Source organism: Symphalangus syndactylus, chromosome 20 (assembly GCF_028878055.3).
Source record: "Symphalangus syndactylus isolate Jambi chromosome 20, NHGRI_mSymSyn1-v2.1_pri, whole genome shotgun sequence".
NCBI lineage: Eukaryota > Metazoa > Chordata > Mammalia > Primates > Hylobatidae > Symphalangus > Symphalangus syndactylus.
The window spans coordinates 13,837,327-13,856,331 of record NC_072442.2 but is presented as its reverse complement, the minus strand read 5'-3'; the positions used below and the strand labels follow the sequence as shown (position 1 = coordinate 13,856,331).

Sequence of the window (19,005 nt, the reverse complement as noted above, 5' to 3'; positions counted from 1 at the left end):
TTTATTTGACCCTGTCTCAAAAAACAAGAAAAATGAACAAAAATTAGCTTGGCGTGGTAACGTGTGCCTGCAGTCCCAGCTACTAGAGAGGCTGAGGTAGGAGGATCACTTGAACCCGGGAAAGGGAGGTTGCAGTGAGCTGAGACTGTGCTACTGCACTCCAGCCTGGGCATCAGAGTGAGATTCCATCTCAAAAAACAAAACAAAACAAAACGAAAAAAACCTGACCCCTTTTCTGTTTTTTAAAAAAGACATTTAGTTTATTTTTGAAAATACAAATAACGTGGGTAAATGAATGAGATTATTTCCTTGCAATCTCAGAAGTTACTGAATCAAAGGGCATGCATTTTCCTAAGGTTCTGGATGTTTGTCCAATATGCTTGTTACGAGTGCATGAAAGTGCCCATCATAACTAACACTTATTAATACTGCTCATTAGTACTTAATTTTTCTTTGATAATTTGATAGAAAAAGGTATCCTATTGTTTTAATCTGGAAGTCTTTGATTACTAGGTAAAACTGAGTTTTTCAGCCTCCTTTTGTGAATGCATTCATGTTCTATATTCATCTTTCACTAGGTTTTAATAATTGCATATACTTTTATTTATCTAGAATATTAACCTTTTTTCTGGCATATTTATTACAAACATGCTTCAGTGTTCTTTAAAATTGTCTTTTTAATCTACTTAAGTTTTTAAAAAAATATATATATATACAGATATGTATTTCCGTTTGTAGTTGGCTTAAATGCTGTTTCATTTAAAAAAAATTTTTTTTTTTTTTGAGATGGAGTCTCACTCTGTCACCCAGGCTTGGAGTGCCGTGGCGTGATCTCGGCTCACTGCAACCTCCACCTACCAGGTTCAAGTGATTCTCCTGCCGCAGCCTCCTGAGCAGCTGAGACTACAGGTGCATGCCACCACGGCTGGCTAATTTTTGTATTTTTAGTAGAGACGGGGCTTCACCATATTGGTCAGGCTGGTCTCAAAAACTCACGACCTCATCAGTCTGCCTCGGCCTCCCAAAGTGCTGGGATTACAGGTGTGAGCCAAAGAGTCTGGCCAAAAAATTTTTTTTAATAGACAGTGTCTATGTTGCTCACACTGGCCTGAACTCCTGGGCTCAAGTGATCCTGCCTCCGTCTCCTGAGTAGCTAGGCTACAGGCACCTAATTAAATGCTGTTATGCTTTAAAGTCTTTTACCATTTCCTAGATATTCACCTATAGTTATTCCCCGTCCCCCCTCCCCCCAGTTCAGTTGTCATAGTTACATCTTTAATTCAGTGCTTCTTAACCTTCTGGGGCTATAGATTCCATTCAGAATCTCATGAAAGTGTCAGGCTTTTCCATCCTCTGTATTGGCTGGACGCAGTGGCTCATGCCTATAATCCCAGGATTTGGGAGGCCTAGGCGGGCGGATCACTTGAGGTCAGAAGTTTGAGACCAGCCTGAGTAACGTGGTGAAACCCTGTCTCTACTGAAAATATAAAAAAAATTAGCCAGGCGTAGTGGTGCATGCCTGTAATCCCAGCTACTCGGGAGGCTGAGGCAGGTGAATCACTTGAGCCTGGGAGGTAGAGGTAGCAGTGAGCCGAGATCGCGTCACTGCACTCCAACCTGAGTGACAGAGTGAGACTGTCTCAAAAAACAACAAAACAAACCACTGCATTAATCTACCCGTAATTAATCTGGTGTATTATGAAGAGTTAACCTTCCCTCCCCCAAAGAGCACTTGTCCTAACATGATTCATAAAACCATCTTTTCTATCCCTAATAATTTGTGACAGAACACTTATCATTTATTAAATTCTCATAAATTTCAGAAAAGATTATTATTATTACTATTATTTTTTGAGATGGAGTTTTGCTCTTGTTGCCCAGACTGGAGTGCAATGGCGTGATCTCGGCTCACAGCAACCTCCGCCTCCTGGGTTCAAGCGATTCTCCTGCCTCAGCCTCCCGAGTAGCTGGGATGACAGGCATGCGCCACCACACTCGGCTAATTTTGTATTTTTAGTAGAGATGGGGTTTCTCCATATTGGTCAGGCTGGTCTCAAACTCTGCCCGCCTCGGCCTCCCCAACTGCTGGGATTACAGGCATGAGCTACTGTGCTCAGCCCAGAAAAGATTATTTTAACCAAGATAATAGCTATTATGAGCCTTTGCTCTATAAACGTACAGCTAAAATGCTTACTAGGGCCAGGCATGGTGGCTTACGCCTGTAATCCCAGCACTTTGGGAGGCCAAGATGGGAGGTTTGCTTGAGCCCAGGAATTTGAGACCAGCCTGGGCAATACGGTGATACTCCTATCTCTACAAAAAAGAAAAAAAAAATGTCAGGCATGGTGGTGCATGTCTGTAGTCCCAGCTACTTGGAAGGCTGAGGTGGGAGGATTGCTTGAACCTGGGAGGCTGAGGCTGCAGTGAGCCATAATCATGCCACTGTTTTCCAGCCTAGGCAATATAGAGTAAGACCCTGTCTCAAAAAACAAAATAAAATAAAATGCTTACTAATTACTCAGTATTACATTTTTCTTTAGAAATACCATATTCAAACCTGAATCCTATTCTCTTTACATATGTTGTAATTTGTATTTAATGACCTAGATTTCAAACTCACTGGGAAGATAAGACATTACTAAAATGTCTTGATATTTCAGCTTTAGCATCATGTCATTGGGTAACAGCTTATGATCTTTTTTATTTTGAAAAATTCCAAACTTTCAGAGAAGTCAAAAGGATAGCAAAATGAATACCCTAAGCCCACCCTTCACGCTGATTCTTAATGACATTTTCTCCCACAATATTCTCTTTCCATATAAATTCATATTTTGCTGAATAATTTGAAAGTAAACTGCAGACAGTATGAGATCTCACCCTTCAATATTTCAGCAAATATATTCTAAAAGCAAGAATAGTTTACTTACTTTTTAAAATATTTTACTTAAAAATATTTTTTACAGGTATGCCTACCACCTACATTCTACCATTAACATCTTTCTGTAATTGCTTTGTCACATTTCTATCCATTAATCCATCTTATTTTTAGTACATTTCCAAGTAAACTGAAGACATCAGAATACTTCCTAAATACATCAGCAAATAGGCTTATCACTACCTAGAATTCATGTTTTTTCCTTTTCATGTAAAATTTACATACAATGAAATGTACGTATATACTTCCTGAGTTTTGATAAATGAACATATGTAACTGAAACCCTTATCAAGATATAAACATTACTCTAGAAAGTTCCTTCATATGAAAATATGGAATGCCTCATGAATTTATATGCCGTTCTTGTGCAGGAGTATGACTGCACATTTATAGGAAAAAAAAAAGGCTTAACAAGGCTTTTCTCTAAAAAATCACCTGTTCACAACAGCTCTCTTTTTTAGTGTGCTGAAGGAGGCAGCTGAATTATACATAAAGTTGAGATGGTCATTTATGAGATTCACTAGAACAGGGTTCTGCAAGCTGAAAATATGTCTGCCATCTGATTTTGTGAATGAAGTTTTACTGGAACACAGGTAAGCTCATTCATTTATGTATTGTCCATGGCTGGTTTTGCACTGCAACTATGGCAGAGTTAAGTAATTATGACAGGCGAAATGGTTGGGAAAGCCGAAAATTCTTTTGGCTCTTTACAGTAAGTTTGCCCACCTCTGCTCTAGAAGATGATTTGGTATCTTTCACTGTTTCAGATAATTAATGAAATGAATAAACACATACCAATAGAATACAGAAACAAAATTTATCAAAGCTGAGACTAGTTACACTGAGGCCAGTGTAACTGCCTTCTGAGAGTCGGCAGCTTTGTTTTACTAATCACAGTAATTGTGTGTGAGGCATGGGGTAGATGTAATGAATAAAAAGTCCTATAAATTAAAAAGCACTTTAAGTTCTTTTTCTCTTAATGAGATAGAATACTACAAGAAACAAAGGTTCATTTAATAAATATATTGAATATGTAAAAATATAACCTAATTCCCTATTTTAGTCAGAGGAGAGATAAGAAGAAGAAAAAGAAGATGTAGTGGTTGGGGGTAGAAACAGGAGCACACAGAAAGAAAAAATCTACAGACAAAGTACTCTAGCACAGTGTCTAGTACAAAAATAGATGCTCAATAAGTATAATGACCGAATGAGTATAAATTAAAGGGCCTTTCTCACTTATCCTGGAGGCTTTAAACTCAGTCATCATCTCTCATTAGTGTCCTTTGAAATGCTAACTTGTCTGCAGAGTTCACTCACTTCCCTAAGAATGAGATGCAGACTGGGAAGGAGCTCTCCTCAGGGCTAGATAAAATCCAGAGAAGGACTGTCTGCTCTGTGTTTAAAGGTTCTAAGTAGCTATTTATTTTGTTTCTCCTTCCAAAATATTTCATTCCTACAGAAGGTCACTGGAGACTTGTAATCCTGTATAAAATTATTGGCCAACATAAATCAGTTCAGAACACTGTAGAATATGTACAACTTCAGGACACTGTGGTCTCTTCTCTTGGGAATAATAAACATCTCCTAAATTATACAGAGATAATTTCTATTATGGGGTAAGGGGTACTCTGTAAAAATGCACTAATGAAGAAAAGAAGATTATCACAAAGATTCAGTGTGCTCAATGGGAGGACACAAAATTAAGAGACAGAGGTGCATGTTTTTAAAGATATGTAAATATAGCAGTGGTTCTCCATCTTTAGAAGGACCTGTAGGGCCTGTTAAAACAAAGACTGCTGATGTCCAGCCCAAGTTTCTGATTTAGTAGGTCTGGGGTTGGGCTAGGGTTGCCAGAAAAAAAAAAAAAAAGGCAATGCCTAGTTGAATTTCAATTTCAGAGAAACTTTTTATGTTCCAAATACTGCAATATTTTATCTGCTAAATCTAGCAACCCTAGAATTTGCATTTCTAACAGATTTTGAAGAGATGCTGATGCTGCTGGATGAGATATAGGATGTTATCACCAAGAAGGAAAAATTGGGGGAGGAGGGAAGGTGAGTAGATCAGGCAGGAGTTCCTGGAGGAAAGGACGAGGACACGGGATGGGTCTTTAAGGGTGCCTAGAAGCTAGCCAGAAGAATATTGAGAGGAAAGCTTTGAGCAAAGGGGCAGAAACGTCAGAAAATGCCTGACATTTTAAGGAAATTACAAGAAGCTTGATGTTGCTGGTGCATAAAGTTTAATGCAGGTGGTGTTGGATAAAAGTAGAAGGACAGAGGCCAGAAAGTACTAAGTACTAGAACCTTATGTACGCTGTGAATAAGCACTTAGGGGTTTACACTGTAAAACAGTCAGCTTACCCGATGGGGAGCAATTTTTTTTTTTTTTTTTTTTTTTTTGAGACGGAGTCTCGCTCTGTCCCCCAGGCTGGAGTGCAGTGGCGCAATCTCGGCTCACTGCAAGCTCCGCCTCCCGGGTTCACGCCATTCTCCTGCCTCAGCCTCTCCGAGTAGCTGGGACTACAGGCGCCCGCCACTACGCCCGGCTAATTTTTTTTTTTGTATTTTTAGTAGAGACGGGGTTTCACCGTGGTCTCGATCTCCTGACCTCGTGATCCGCCCGCCTTGGCCTCCCAAAGCCGATGGGGAGCAATTTAAAGGGCTTTAAGCAGAACAGGCACTTGATCAGATTTGCATTTTTAGAAAGATCATTTGGGTGGAGGATCAGAAGCATGATTATGTGTTCAAGAGTATTTGAAATACGGTTATTTATGGAAACCATTTTTAATATAATTCTGCACAGACACAGACTACTGGAGGCTACATCAGAGAAGGGAAGGAAATAGAACAATACTCAATTCATTATGAAATTTATTTAAAGTCCCTGCTAACTTGGCTCTCACTGATGCCAGAAGGACAGCATTTAATTTTTAAAGATACCAAATAAAAATGCATAGTTACAAAACTTTGTAGTTGTCTAGAATACATTATTTTGAACATTTATTCTTAAGCCTCTTTGATAATCTGTAAAATTATTTAAGACTTAAAAACAGGTATTGACATTATAATAGCGTTCATGCTAATTAAAGAATTTCTGCAAAAAGAAATTTAAAAAATTAAAAAGCAGCTTCCTATTTACTGCTTATTTCATTTCTTAAGCATGTTTATGCGCCTTTCTACTTGTCAGAAATAAAACCCATTACAATGAAGATGTCCAGACTTAAGGCTCAAAAGAGGCTAGATGTTAGTCCGGAGCTGGAAATCCTGGAGGCCAGTCCTATGTTACCAGAGTGGACCTAACGGGCTTTAATTTTCTCAACTGTGAACTGAGTTAGAAGAAATCATTTGCAAAGCAGCATTCTCCTTTACCAACTTCCAACATCAGCAAAGGACATCTTCACCTATTTTCAGACAATATTTAAGGACAAAAATGTGTTGTCCAGTGTGTATATAAAACACATTAAAATATTCTTGGCTTAATCAAGGTCACTTATCTAAGATTCTACATGTCCTGAAAGATCAAGCGTCAAAAGGAATATTCCTTTCAGTGTTCTTTTTGAGTATATTTCGCTACGGTACCAACAGCTATATTAGCAAAAGACATAAAACTGCTGCCTTGGAATGACACTTGTTTTCACTGCACATTCATAGTACAAAACCTGTGACCCATCAGTTTTGCGGCTGAAGGGAAAAGTTAATTTGTTCATATTTCATTTTTCCTTATTTAAAATAAGGAGATAATCGATAGGAACAAAAGCTAAAATATACGGTGGCCATGAAGCAGGCACCACTTAGAAACCTCTGTATTAACGTTAAGAGCCAAGTTTTATCACCCAAAAGGGCAGGCTGGCTGAGGAGTGGAGCCTGGATTCATCATCTCAGCAAATGACTACTGCAAAGCTGCCACGCTTGCACAAACTCAGGGATGTTTATTTATTAGCTTGTTTCCTCAAGATGAGTTTAGGTCATCAGCAGAGATTAAAGCAGGCCTCTACACCACTCTATGAAATCCTGATTCTCACGGAGCCTTCTGGGACAGTGAGTGTCCACGAAGACCATACCTGTAATCGCAAAGCTTGGGTTGACAGCCACACTGCTGCTTGCAAACCATACAGTAACTGCACAGGGGCACGTTGCCCCGGATCCAGTGGTGGGGCATGGCGTCCAGGACCTTGGTGTCATTCTTGAGCATAATTTCCTTGCACTGGAAGCGCTGGTCGGCCTTCCTGAGGCAGCCCTCGTCCACGCGGAGCCCGCAGCAGTCGCAGAAGGCGCCCTGCAGAATGTGCTGCGCGCACACGCAGCAGTAGGTGGGCTGGCTGAACAGGTCCGTGTCGCGCCACCCGTGCTTGCTCTTGCGGAAGATGTCCCTGCGGTGCAGCTGCCGGCGCGACCGCTGGAGGCTACACCAGAAGGTGATGAACACCGGCAGCAGGACCGAGCACAGCGTCCACAAGATCAGGTGCCCGTCCGCAAACAGGCCCTCGGAAGGCGAGCCCGGCGCCGGCCGCCTCTCCACTTCCATCTTCTCCAAGGACGATACCTAACCAGAAAAGAAACAGGGGTGCACCCCGAGCTCGCCATCCCTTCCCCGCCCCCTTCCTGCCTTTCCGGGGCCAAACCGGGCGCCCTCAGTCCAGGTGTTTCCGCTCTCCCGAGGGCGGGATTGCGCCTCGTGCCCCCGTCGCCCGGGACCTGCCGCGCCGAGAAGGCGACGTCCAGCCGTCACGCTCCAGTCCCCACTCCCCAACCCGCCCCACGTCGGGAGCGCGTCCAGGAGCCCAAGACTGCTGCTGCCGCCGCCGCCGCCTCACCTCGCCGCCGGTCTGACCCATGGAAGGACGCAACACATAGGAGAAAGCTGCCCTCCACCGAAAGGCCGGGCGTTCGGACCAGACGACGCCGGTCGGCGCCCGTAACCGTCGGCCCAGGCCTCGCACTCCCCTCCGGGGCGCCGTCTCCTCCCGGGCCCCACCCGCCCCCACGCGCGGCCCGGAGCCCTCGCCCCTCTCGGGAGGCCTCCGGAGACCTGGGCCGCGCCAGTCCTCGAAGCCCTACCTCGCGCAGGTGGAGACGCGGCTCCTGGCCAGCAGGCCTTAGCCGCCTCGCGCAGAAGGAGAGCGATGCTGGGCCGCAGGCGGCGATGAAGCCGGGCGGAGGAAACGCTTGAGGCTCCAGCCGCACGCACGCCGATCCGGCGCGCGGGGCCGCAAGCTGGAGGCGGGGCCTGCGGCGGCGATCCCCGTGGCTGGGCGGAGCTAGGGCTGACGGGCGGGGCGGAGGTGTGAGGTGGGAGGGGTGACGGACCGGCCTGAGGGAGCGGGGCTGCGGAGGAGGCTGGAGACGGAGGGAAGGGGGCAGGGCACTGCGGCTGGGGGCGGGGCCTAGGGGAAGGGGGCGGAGGAACAGTGGGGCGTTTGAGAGGATGGAGGGTTAAATGCCGAAACTTCGTAATGGTAGAAAATTCTGGAGCGCCGCCGGCGGGGCAGGGCCACGAGCATCGTCTTTGCAGCACCGCGCCGCGCGGGGCCCAGGGGCCGCGCCCACGCCCGCCGCTCGGCGCGGACACGAGTGCCCCCGGCTTGAGCCGAACCTCTAGCCGATGCCGCCGCCGCCGCCGCCGCCGCCGGGGATGCGTACGCCGACTGGGAAGCGAGGGGGTAGGCGACCTGCGCGGCGCCGCCCGACATGGCCGCGGCGGGCTGAGGTAGGTGCGGCGGCCGCAGTAACGCAGACCCGAGCGCTCCTCCGCTGCGGAGCGGCGTGGGGGTGCAGAGGCCGAGGGCGAGCGGGGCAGCCGCCCGCTCGTCGCCGCTGACCCGGAGCCCGGCCGCTGTTTCCGCCCCCTGCCGTGGCGGGCGGGCCTCCCCGGCACTACCCCGCCGCCCGCGCCCGCCAGCGCCCGAGGCCGGGGAGAAAGGGGAGCGGCGGGAGCCGGGGACCACCGGAGATGGGAGCACGCCTCCTGCTGCCGTCGTCCAGCCCCAGGTTCCGGCGGAATGTCCGCTCCCGGCTGGAGTCCTATCGGCCCCACGCGGACTTGAGCCGCGACCACGCGGGCTGCAGCCTGCAGCACATCAGCGACCCGCAGAACGCGGACGCGGAAGCACCGCCGCTCAGCACCGCCGAAGAAACACGGAGTCCAGAGAGGCACAGGCACCGGCCTGGCGCGCACAGCTCCACTCAGCGGCTTCCTTCCTACCACATACGTAGGTAGGAATGGGAGCCGAGGACCACTTGATGCTTGAGGACGTCCTCTAGCATAAAAGATGGAAAGAAAACACACACCGAAGCAAGGGACCAAAGAACAGAAAAGAAGCGCAGAGATCATAGGAAAACTGCAAAGAAATACCTGATAATATCTTCCAAAGGAGTAGAGAAGACATAACATTCATTAAGAATACACATATAGATGTATATATACGTGTGTGTATGTATTGTTACGTGTGCATATGTATGCATGTGTATGTGCGTATATTTGTATTAACTGTAGAAGATAAAGCTAGACACTAGTAAAAGTGGTAAAGCAGATTTTAATCATATACTAGGGAAGAAGGTACCTCGTGAACGGAACTGAACTTTGTGCAGAAGTGACTGGGTGTTTAAGAGGGAGGAGGAGGGAGTATGAAGGGGATGAGCAGGAACTCGGTAGTCAGGAAAGTGAAACTTGTGAAGGGTGGGTCAGTGTAAGTAAGGTTAGGCGACAGTGCCTATTAGATGGCTGTTATGGGTGGGAGTCAGGGCCCTATCCACCCACAGGAACTGGGAGATAGGCCGTTTGCTTCCTGGTGATTGCATGTTGGAGGAATGGCTTTCAGGTTCTTGAGAAGGATACTCCTGATGTGTAGGAGACATTACATCCCAGAGAGACAGAGGAAGGATTCACAATTGTTTAGTTTTTTGTTGTTGTTAACTGTTTAAGAAAGGGACATCAGGCGCTGCTTATAAGGTGTTGGCAATAGCCAACAGTGAGTTCTTTTGGCAGCTTTCCCAGGCAGACACTTTAGGGGGTCTGGGGTCATCCTATGGATGCAGCTTTGAGCAGTTAAAAACTGTGTGTTTAGGCCGGGCGCTGTGGTTCACGCCTGTAATCCCAACACTTTGGGAGGCCGAGGCAGGTGCATCACGGGGTCAGGAATTCAAGATCAGCCTGGTCAAGATGGTGAAACCCTGTCTCTACTAAAAATAACAAATAATTAGCTGGGCGTGGTGGTGGGTGCCTGTAATCCCAGCTACTCGGGAGGCTTGAGGCAGAGAATTGCTTAATCCGGGAGGCGGAGGTTGCAGTGAGCTGTGATTGCACCAATGTATTCCAGCCTGGGCGACAGAGAAAAACTCCGTCTCAAAAAAAAAAAAAGAAACTATGTGTTTAAGCATTTTAATATAGGGGGAAGTATGGACCCGATCCTTTTTGCTGAAGTCTGCAGATTTCATAGGCCAAGGTGGAGGCCTAGTTGAAAAGGGGGCTCAGGGAAGCCTGGCTAGAGCTTGGTCAAGGAGGGGATCTTCATCAGTCGGTATGTATGTACACGGCACGTGGACCTGCATAGACACGTGTTTGGTGGAGGCTGTCTTATAAGGATTCTGCACAACTTAAGTCCCCTAATGGGAACAGACTTGGGGCGGTCACTCTTGATGGTTTTTGTGGTATTGTGGCTACTGGGAGACCTGAGGAGGGTTCTGGCCACTAGCAGACTCATTTCATTCACCCCTTGGAATCTGCCCAGGCCTTGGACTTCTGTGTAATAGTAACTTCATGCCCCAATGATCCTCCACGTTCCTTGCTGATGCTGTGATTGCTCCTCCAAGTTCTCCACCTATGTCCATCTGAGCACTTGGTATTTCTACTCTAGTGTCAAAAGGTCCTGGTCCCAAGTCTCCTCCCAAACATTTATTCCAATTTATCATCCAGATGCCCCTCCTTTGCCATCCCTCTCTGTTCCAGCAAAGGACACCACCCCTCAGGGAGATGCTCACAGTGGACTCCTTGTCCTCATCCTGATTCCCCTTTTCTCTGGCACCCGCAGGCCTCAGTGAGTCTCTCGGTCTCTGGCTGCAGCACAGGTCCTGGACTCGAGCCCATCTCTCCATCCCCCCCTCCACTACTCCCCTGGTCCAGCTGTCACCATTCTCACCCTCGAATGACTGTCACAGCCTCCCACCTGGTCTCCCTGCTTTACCATGTTCCCTGCAGGCTGCCTCTGAACTTTTACATTGAAATGAAACTCTTACTGTGGGGAGAACCCCTCCATTCTCAGACCCCTGGTACCCTTCACTCACTTCCCACTCTGGCCGTCGTTCACTGAGTTCAGGCCACTCTGGCCTCTGCATGGTCCTCACGCCTACCAGACTTATGCCCCCTTCAGGGCTATTGTCAATTCCACCCCCTTATCCTACAAAGTTTTTCCCCATGTCTTCATTGCTCAGGTGCTCCCTCCCGACGGAGGCCTTGCTGACCACCCCTACCAAGATTGCCCCACCCTCCCACGTGTCACTCTCCCCTTTCCGTCTTTATTTTTCTTCATAAAACTGGCACCTCCTCACATGCTGTGTTGTGTAATTATATTGTTTAGTATCTGCCTTTCCACCCTAAAATGGGAGCAACATGAAGACAGGGACTTTCTAATCTTCATTGCTATCTCCAACCAAAGGACTTTTTTTTTTTTTTTTTTTTTTTTTTGAGAAGGAGTCTCGTTCTGTCTCCCAGGCTGGAGGGCAATGGCACGATCTAGGCTCACTGCAACCTCTGCTGCCCGGGTTCAAGTGATTCTCCCGCCTCAGCCTCTCAAGTAGCTGGGATTACAGGTGCCCGCCACCACACCCGGCTAATTTTTGTATTTTTAGTTGAGACAGGGTTTCACCATGTTTGCCAGGCTGCTCTTGAACTCCTCACCCTAGGTGATCCACCTGCTTCGGCCTCCCAAAGTGCTTGGATTACAGGTGTGAGCCACTGCGCCCGGCCGAACCAAAGCACGTCTGCTGCTGCTGTCCCTGTTATTGATCTGTGTGACTTCCCCTCCACCACAGTTAGTCAAAATGTCAATTGCTGCTTCCTTTCCACCAGGATAACACCCATCTGTGCTCACTGCCTAATGAGGGGGCATCACTGGTGTCTAAGTACACTAACTGTGGGAACCTTGGTTTAATTTTGTGAGAGAGAAGTCCCTTACAGCCTCCTCAGTTTTCCACTTAGAAATGTTTTGGTGATTTTGAGAGGAGATGGGGAAAAGTGATGTGGGGTTCCCCAGTGTTGTCCAGGGGGATTTCTTCTTAGAAATCTCTCCCTACATCACTCTTGTAGTGAAATAAAATCATCTCCATGTAATTTATCAATTTTGTTTTTTGAAAAATATCTACTATTTGAATCTAAATATTATAGAAATTTCTCTTTAAACATTCCCTTTTACTTTATCCCAAAATAAATCTCCCTTTGCATAATTTTTTTTTTTTTTGAGATGGAGTCTTGCTCTGTCGCCCAGACTGGAGTGCAGTGGCACAATCTTGGCTCACTGCAAGCTCTGCCTCCCAGGTTCTCACCATTCTCTTGCCTCAGCCTCCCGAGTAGCTGGGACTACAGGCGCCCGCCACCACGCCTGGCTAATTTTTTTTGTATTTTTAGTAGAGACGGGATTTCACCGTGTTAGGCAGGATGGTCCCGATCTCCTGACCTCGTGAGCCACCCGCCTCAGCCTCCCAAAGTGCTGGGATTACAGGCGTGAGCCACCGTGCCCAGCCAAGTTTTTCAACAAATACATACTCAAGCCAAAAAATGATGCTTTAACTTATGACTTAAAATTATTGGGACTATAACTCTAGAAAAAATATTGCAGTTGAGTACCAAAAGTATTGATAAATGAAATCTACTTTCAAAGTATAATACAATAATTTTGTAGAGGATAAAATAGAAATTGTTCACCTAGGAGATTAATACATAAATAATATTTACAGAGCATTGTCTTGAGAAATGCAGTTTGATGATGTTTCAGTTTGAGCAAAAGATGAGGTTCTCAAGTATGGCAGTTCTTTTGCTGCTAATGAGAGAGAATCCAGACTTTGCTGATGTGCTCCAGGGTCTCCTGTATTCTTTAGATTTGGAGGAATTGACCATGAAGGAGCTGGCTGCAGTGTCAGAAGGGGAAGGTGGAAACTTCAACGCAGAAAGGGGCTCCCCTGGATCCACTGGCCTCAGGGACCCTCGGATGGAGTCAACATGGGAGAACCTGGCCTGGCAGCTCTGGAGGCCTGAGTGGAGGGGAGAGAACGTGCTGCCCTAAGACCCAGGCCCTCCTGGGGAAGGGAGCAGCAGGGCTTGGCTCTTGGCTGCCTGGCTGGTGTGGAAAAGCTCCTTGTGACGGGGTGACTCCCATGGCCTCTTCCAGGGACTCCAGCATAGATAATGTCTCTGCCAGCCCTTCTTTTTGCTTAGAGAGTCTGGATCTCTCTTCTTTTTTCTTTTCTTCTTTAAACCTCTCTTCTTTCAGTTCTTGAACCAGGGATGTGATTTATTTTTATTTTTTTATTTTATTTTATTTTTTTTGCGATGGAGTCTTGCTCTTGTCGCCCAGGCTAGAGTGTAATGGTGCGATCTGAGCTCACTGCAATCTCCACCTCCCAGGTTCAAGCAATTCTCCTGCCCCAGCCTGCTGAGTAGCTGAGATTACAGGCGCCCGCCACCATGCCTGGCTAATTTTTGTATTGTTAGTAGAGACGGGTTTCACTGTGCTGGCCAGGCTGGTCTCAAACTCCTGACTCAGGTGATCTGTCCACCTCGGCCTCCCAAAGTGTTGAAATTACAGGCGTGAGCAGCTGTGCCCCGCTGGGATGTGAATTTCTGCATCAGCATTGCGTTGGTGCTGTTCACCTTATAAGCATCTACAAAACTGGGGATGTTTAAATACTTTTTCACACCCTGACATCCTCTAAAGATCCCTCAATCTCTGCAGTGTTTTTTTTTGGCATCACTATACTTGCCCGTGAGTTGGCATTTCTCCTCCATGTGTGAATCCAGTGTTTCTGCAAGCTGCTTTTTGTATGTTACATGGAGTCGATTCCTAACAGGTTGACTAAGGAAATGAAAGCCACGAAAGTTAGGGTAGTAGTTCCCTCTGATGGGGGAGAAGGTGTACCAAACAACTGGGCACACCAGAGCTCCCAATCTTCAATACGTTAACCTGGGTAGTGGGTACATAGGTGTTTGTTTTATTGTTATGTTAGAAACTGTGTATATATGTTTTATAAACTCTTCTGTATGTGTGACGGATTTCAAAATATAAACAACATCAAAAAAGTTTTGAATAAAGAATTACCTAGGGAACTTGTTAAGAAGGTGGATTCCTAGCTCCATTTCATATTCTGATTCCAGAGACCTGGTCAGGACCACAGAAACCACATTTTTTTTTTTTTTTTTTTTTTGAGACAGAGTTTTGCTCTTGTTGCCCAGGCTGGAGTGCAATGGTGTGATCTCAGCTCACCACAACCTCTGCCTCCTGGGTTCAAGCGATTCTCCTACCTCAGCCTCCCAAGTAGCTGGGATTACACGCATGCGCCACCACGTCCAGCTAATTTTGTATTTTTAGCAGTGATGGGGTTTCTCCATGTTGGTCAGGCTGGTCTAGAACTCCTGACCTCAGATGATCGACCCACCCTGGCCTCCCAAAGTGCTGGGATTACAAGCATGAGCTGCCGTGCCTGGTTTTTTTTTTTTTTTTTTGAGACTGAGTCTTGTTCTGTCGCCAGGCTGGAGTGCGGGTACACCCAGCTAATTTTTTATTTTTAGTAGAGATGAGGTTTCACCATATTGGCCGGGATGATCTTGAACTCCTGATCTCGCGGTCCGCCCGCCTTGGCCTCCCAAAGTGCCGGGATTACAGGCATGAGCCACTGCGCCTGGCCCAGCATCCACATTTTAAAATGATGCTAATTGAGGTGATTTGAAAACCACAGTCTGAGGTGTGTTATATACTCCATGCCCACGTTACACGGAGTCCATTCCTAATACATTGACTAAGTGAATAAAACTAAGACCCATCACTAAGCCCGTGAGGTGTGGACACACCAGTGTCTTCCCATGGAGGCTGTGGAAAGTGACTTGAGGACTTGGGTCATGGGGCGGCAGCCCCACCATCTCCTCATTCAGCTTCCCAGGGTTCAGCCCAGGGTCCAGCTCCACAGAGGATCGCAGCCCCTCCATGACACTGCAGTCCCACATGGCCAATAGTGGGACTGAGATCACTGTTGTAACTTGGTCAATCAAGTCAGCTTCAACTGAAATTAAACCATTAAAGACAGACTTTCTCTTATTCTGCTACTTCTCTGAGAACCTTGCCCTGGGAATCTTGTTAAAATGCAGATTCTGATTTCCTTTCTCAGGGAAGAGGCCTGATAACCTGCATTTCTAAGAAGCTCCAAGGTGCTGCCACAGGGCTCTGCCTAGTAACCATGGATTCCACAGCCACAACAGACACCAGAGAACACCCCACCATTCCGCCTGCACCCAATCAGCAGTGGGCATCCTGGATTGGTTAATTTTATGATCAGTTAGAGGGAGAAATTTGTAAATAAAATCTACTTGTCTCAAAAAAAATTCTGGTAGGAATGATTTACAGTATGAGTTAAGCTTATCTATGACCTTCAGCCTCCGCACTTTCTCACCATCTGGTGAGAGCTGGCACAGTTTTGAATGTTGGGATGCAGAAAACTGGCAGTTTTGAGAATGTTATATATTAAAGAATGGGACAGTTCAAGTCAAAAATTGATAAATGATAACCTGTGCTCTTGCTGGTTATTTATTAAGCACGTACTGGCTGAGCACTTACTATGTGCCAAGTATTGCACAGCTCGTGCAGAGCGCCAGGCCTGTCAAAACATACCCAACAAGAAGCATTATTTATAGGCACTGTTTACAGGTACTGCTCCCCGCTTCCATCTCTGCACTTGCTATGCACCATGTAGTTTTATGATCCCCATTTTACAGATGAAAAAACCCAGGCACAGAGAGGTTGAGAAACACACTTCATGTCACACAGCCAATGGTGGGACTGAGATCACTGTTTTAACTTGGTCAACCAAGTCAGCTTCAACTGAAATTAAACCATTAAAGAAAGACTCTCTTATTCTACTACTTCTCTGAGAACCTTGCCCTGGGAATCTTGTTAAGATGCAGATTCTGACTTCCTTTCTCAGGGAAGAGGCCTGATAACCTGCATTTCTAAGAAGCTCCAAGGTGCTGCTGCTAGTTCCAGGACCATACTTTTGAGTTTGGAGGCTGAAGTATTTAACAGTCTGTATTGTGAAAATGGAGGGGCAGTGTAATGAAGTGGGAGGAGTGTTAGATGGGATTGTGAGGCCTGGGAACAGAACCTGGACCTCAGACATCTGTGTCCCCTTGTGCTTGTCAGTTCACCTCCTTGGGCTCAGGTTAGGTAAGATCTCTAAAGCATTGCTTCAGTAGCCTGCACAGTGTGTGAAAGTGTCATTGTCTTTTATGAATTGTAGCTGATGCAGAACCCTTAAATTAGTTTAGATTTGAAGATACAACAAAATAATACACTTAAAAAGTGACAGACTGGGCACGGTGGCTCACACCTGTAATCCCAGCACTTTGGGAGACTGAGGCAGGTGGATCCCTTGAGGCCAGGAGTTCAAGACCAGCCTGGTCAACATGGTGAAACCCCATCTCTACTAAAAATAAAAAATCAGCTGGGTGTAGTGGTGCGTGCCTGTAATCCCAGCTACTCGGGAGCCTGAGGCAGGAGAATCACATGAGTTCAGGAGGTGGAGGTTGCAGTGAACCGAGATTGTGCCACTGCACTCCAGCCTGGGTGACAGAGCGAGACTCGGTCACGTACACACACACACACACACACACACACACTCATTCACAGGTTTCCCCCAATCCCCATTATAGAGTATTTGAAAAAAAGGAAGAAAAGAATCACCATTTCTCACTCCAAAGACACCCTGTGTTTGAACATTTTGGTCTATTCCATTATTTTCTATGGAAACTGATTTACTTTTTTGTATGCATACTTTTGATGATGTGGTAGATATAGTGTCTATCTGGCTCTTATTTAGCATTACAAAATAACTTTTATATGTTATTAAAAAGTCCTATTTAATGGCTACATTATACTCCATTCTATGAATATAGCTTACAGTGTGTATAACCTTACTTTTGTTGTAGCTATTTCTAATATTTTGCTATTATAAATCCTCTGTTTAGGGTTATTTCCTTAGATTCTCAGATTCAGTTAAAGAATTTGAAAAGTTTAAGGCTTATGGGAAAGCTTTTAAGAATAGTAGTCTCTCTTTGCTAAGTAAATTTTTATCTGGAAAATTTACCTGTGTAGGGACAGATTAATAGAAATTACCACACCTGAGGAGATACACTCTTAATTCACTAAAAGCAATAATAATAATAATATTTGTGGCCAACCTGTGTTGACGAGTTAGTAGGTCCTAGGCACTGTGTTAAGTTTATCATCCTTATTTTACAGATGAAGAAAGCCTGCTTGATATCACACAGTCAGGAGTCAACTGAGTTGCGGCTTTGAACTTAGGCTTATCTGATGCCGAAGTTTGTGATGCTCTTCAACCATTTAGGATACCTCAGAGTGTGGATTTTGAATCACCTGCATCAGCATCATTTAAAAATATAGATTCTGTGGTCCTGACCAGGTCTCTGAAGTCAGAATATGAAGTGGAGCTAGGAATCTAACTTCTTAACAAGTTCCCTAGGTAATTATTTATTCACTTTTTTTGTTTATATTTTGAAATGTGTCACACATGCAGAAGAGTTTATAAAACACATATACAGTTTTTAAAATAATAGTAAAACCCACTACCCCGGTTAACATATTGAAGATTTGAGAGCTCTTGTGTGCTCACTTGTTTGATACACCTTCTCCCCCATCAGAGGGAACTACTATCCTAACTTTTGTGGCCTTCATTTCTTTGCTTTTCTTTAGAGATCCCTAAGGGTATCCCTGAATGATACAGTTTTGTTTGAAAGGCTGAAAAGCCCAAAGCTGGCCCTTTTGGGAAATAGCAGTAAATCATTGATATGTGAAGGTTCCCAGCAGGAGGTAAGCTGAGCAATGTCTTTGGGACAGAGTCTGGATTCAGTTTCCTTGAGAAGATTCCACCTGGGGAAGTCAGTGGGCAAGGTCTTGGGAAGATTGTTAATCACAGTGAGGGCATCTGAGCAGGGCTGTCGTTTGAACAGCTGGCAAGAATATGGCTGAAGAGGAAGGAGGCTGCTTTTTATCTTTGCAGCTCAGCTCACTAGGACCTCCCTCGAGTTCTCAGAAGAAGATGAACAAAGAATGCCTGTCAGGGAGACATGAGTATCTTTAGCTAATCCATGCAATGGGGCGTGGGAATGGGGACATGGGAGAATGGGGAGCCCATCAGCTCCTGGTTCTTGTCTTAATCTGTGTTCTGTTGCTATAGCAGAATACCTGAGACTTGGAAATTTAGAAAGAAAAGTGGTTCATCTGGCTCATAGCTCTGGAGGCTGGGAAGTCTAAGGGCATGGTGGCAGCCTCTGGTGAGGGCTTTTGCTCTGTGTCATAACATGAACAAAAAGCCAAAGGGCAAGCCAGTGTGTGCAAAAGAGACCACAAGAGTGAGCCAAGCTCAATTTTATAACAACCCGCTTTCAGGACTCACTCACTCCTGTAAGAACTAATTTACTCCCAAGAGAACAAACTCACTCCCCAAATAACAGACTTATCCATTCAGGAGGGTGGTGCTCCCATGACTTAATCACCTCTTAAAGGCCCCACCTCCCAACACCATCAGTGGCAATAAAATTTCAACGTGAGTTTTGGCAGGGGCACTCCAATCGTAGCAGTCATTAAGATAAAATACAAATAAGCTTCTGTATCAGGCTCAACAGGCAGCCCGTTCTTAGACTGGCTTCTTTCATTGAGTAATATGCATTTAAGTTTTCTCCATGTTTTTTCATGGCCTGATAGCTCATTTTTTTTTTAGTGCTTAATAATATTCCATTGTCTAGATGTGCCACAGTTTATTTATCCATTCACCTCCAGAAGAACATCTTGGTTGCTT

The 19,005-nt window shown here is 45.7% G+C and overlaps 3 protein-coding genes across 14 annotated transcripts in view; 2 read left to right on the top strand and 1 right to left on the bottom strand.

Annotated features, from left to right (window-relative positions):
• The window catches only part of TRIM25 (tripartite motif containing 25), a 77,471-nt gene extending 71,572 nt beyond the window's left edge, over nt 1–5,899 (top strand). Inside the window, exon 12 of one of the 3 annotated variants that reach the window (XR_010117978.1) lies at nt 3,397–5,899. The gene's annotated coding sequence lies outside the window, so the exon portion shown is untranslated. The remainder of the gene's footprint in view (nt 1–3,396) is intronic. The other 2 variants (XR_010117977.1, XR_010117976.1) reach the window with 2 other exon arrangements.
• Nucleotides 1–8,182, bottom strand: part of DGKE (diacylglycerol kinase epsilon) — a 34,836-nt gene extending 26,654 nt beyond the window's left edge. The window contains exons 1-2 of one of the 3 annotated variants that reach the window (XM_055258567.2): nt 7,993–8,182; nt 6,996–7,477 (exon numbers count right to left, since the gene is read on the bottom strand). In XM_055258567.2, the coding sequence (XP_055114542.1) occupies nt 6,996–7,459 (464 nt within the window). In that variant the 5' untranslated portion in view covers nt 7,460–7,477; nt 7,993–8,182. The remainder of the gene's footprint in view (nt 1–6,995; nt 7,478–7,992) is intronic. The other 2 variants (XM_063628438.1, XM_063628439.1) reach the window with 2 other exon arrangements.
• Nucleotides 8,183–8,298: 116 nt separating this feature from the next.
• Nucleotides 8,299–19,005, top strand: part of C20H17orf67 (chromosome 20 C17orf67 homolog) — a 46,325-nt gene continuing 35,618 nt past the window's right edge. For 2 of the 8 annotated variants that reach the window (XM_063628449.1, XM_063628448.1), the window contains exon 1: nt 8,340–8,641. In XM_063628449.1, the coding sequence (XP_063484519.1) occupies nt 8,388–8,641 (254 nt within the window). In that variant the 5' untranslated portion in view covers nt 8,340–8,387. Of the gene's footprint in view, nt 9,361–15,303; nt 15,518–17,429; nt 17,671–19,005 lie in introns of those variants that run through there. The other 6 variants (XR_010117979.1, XM_063628451.1, XR_010117980.1 and 3 more) reach the window with 6 other exon arrangements.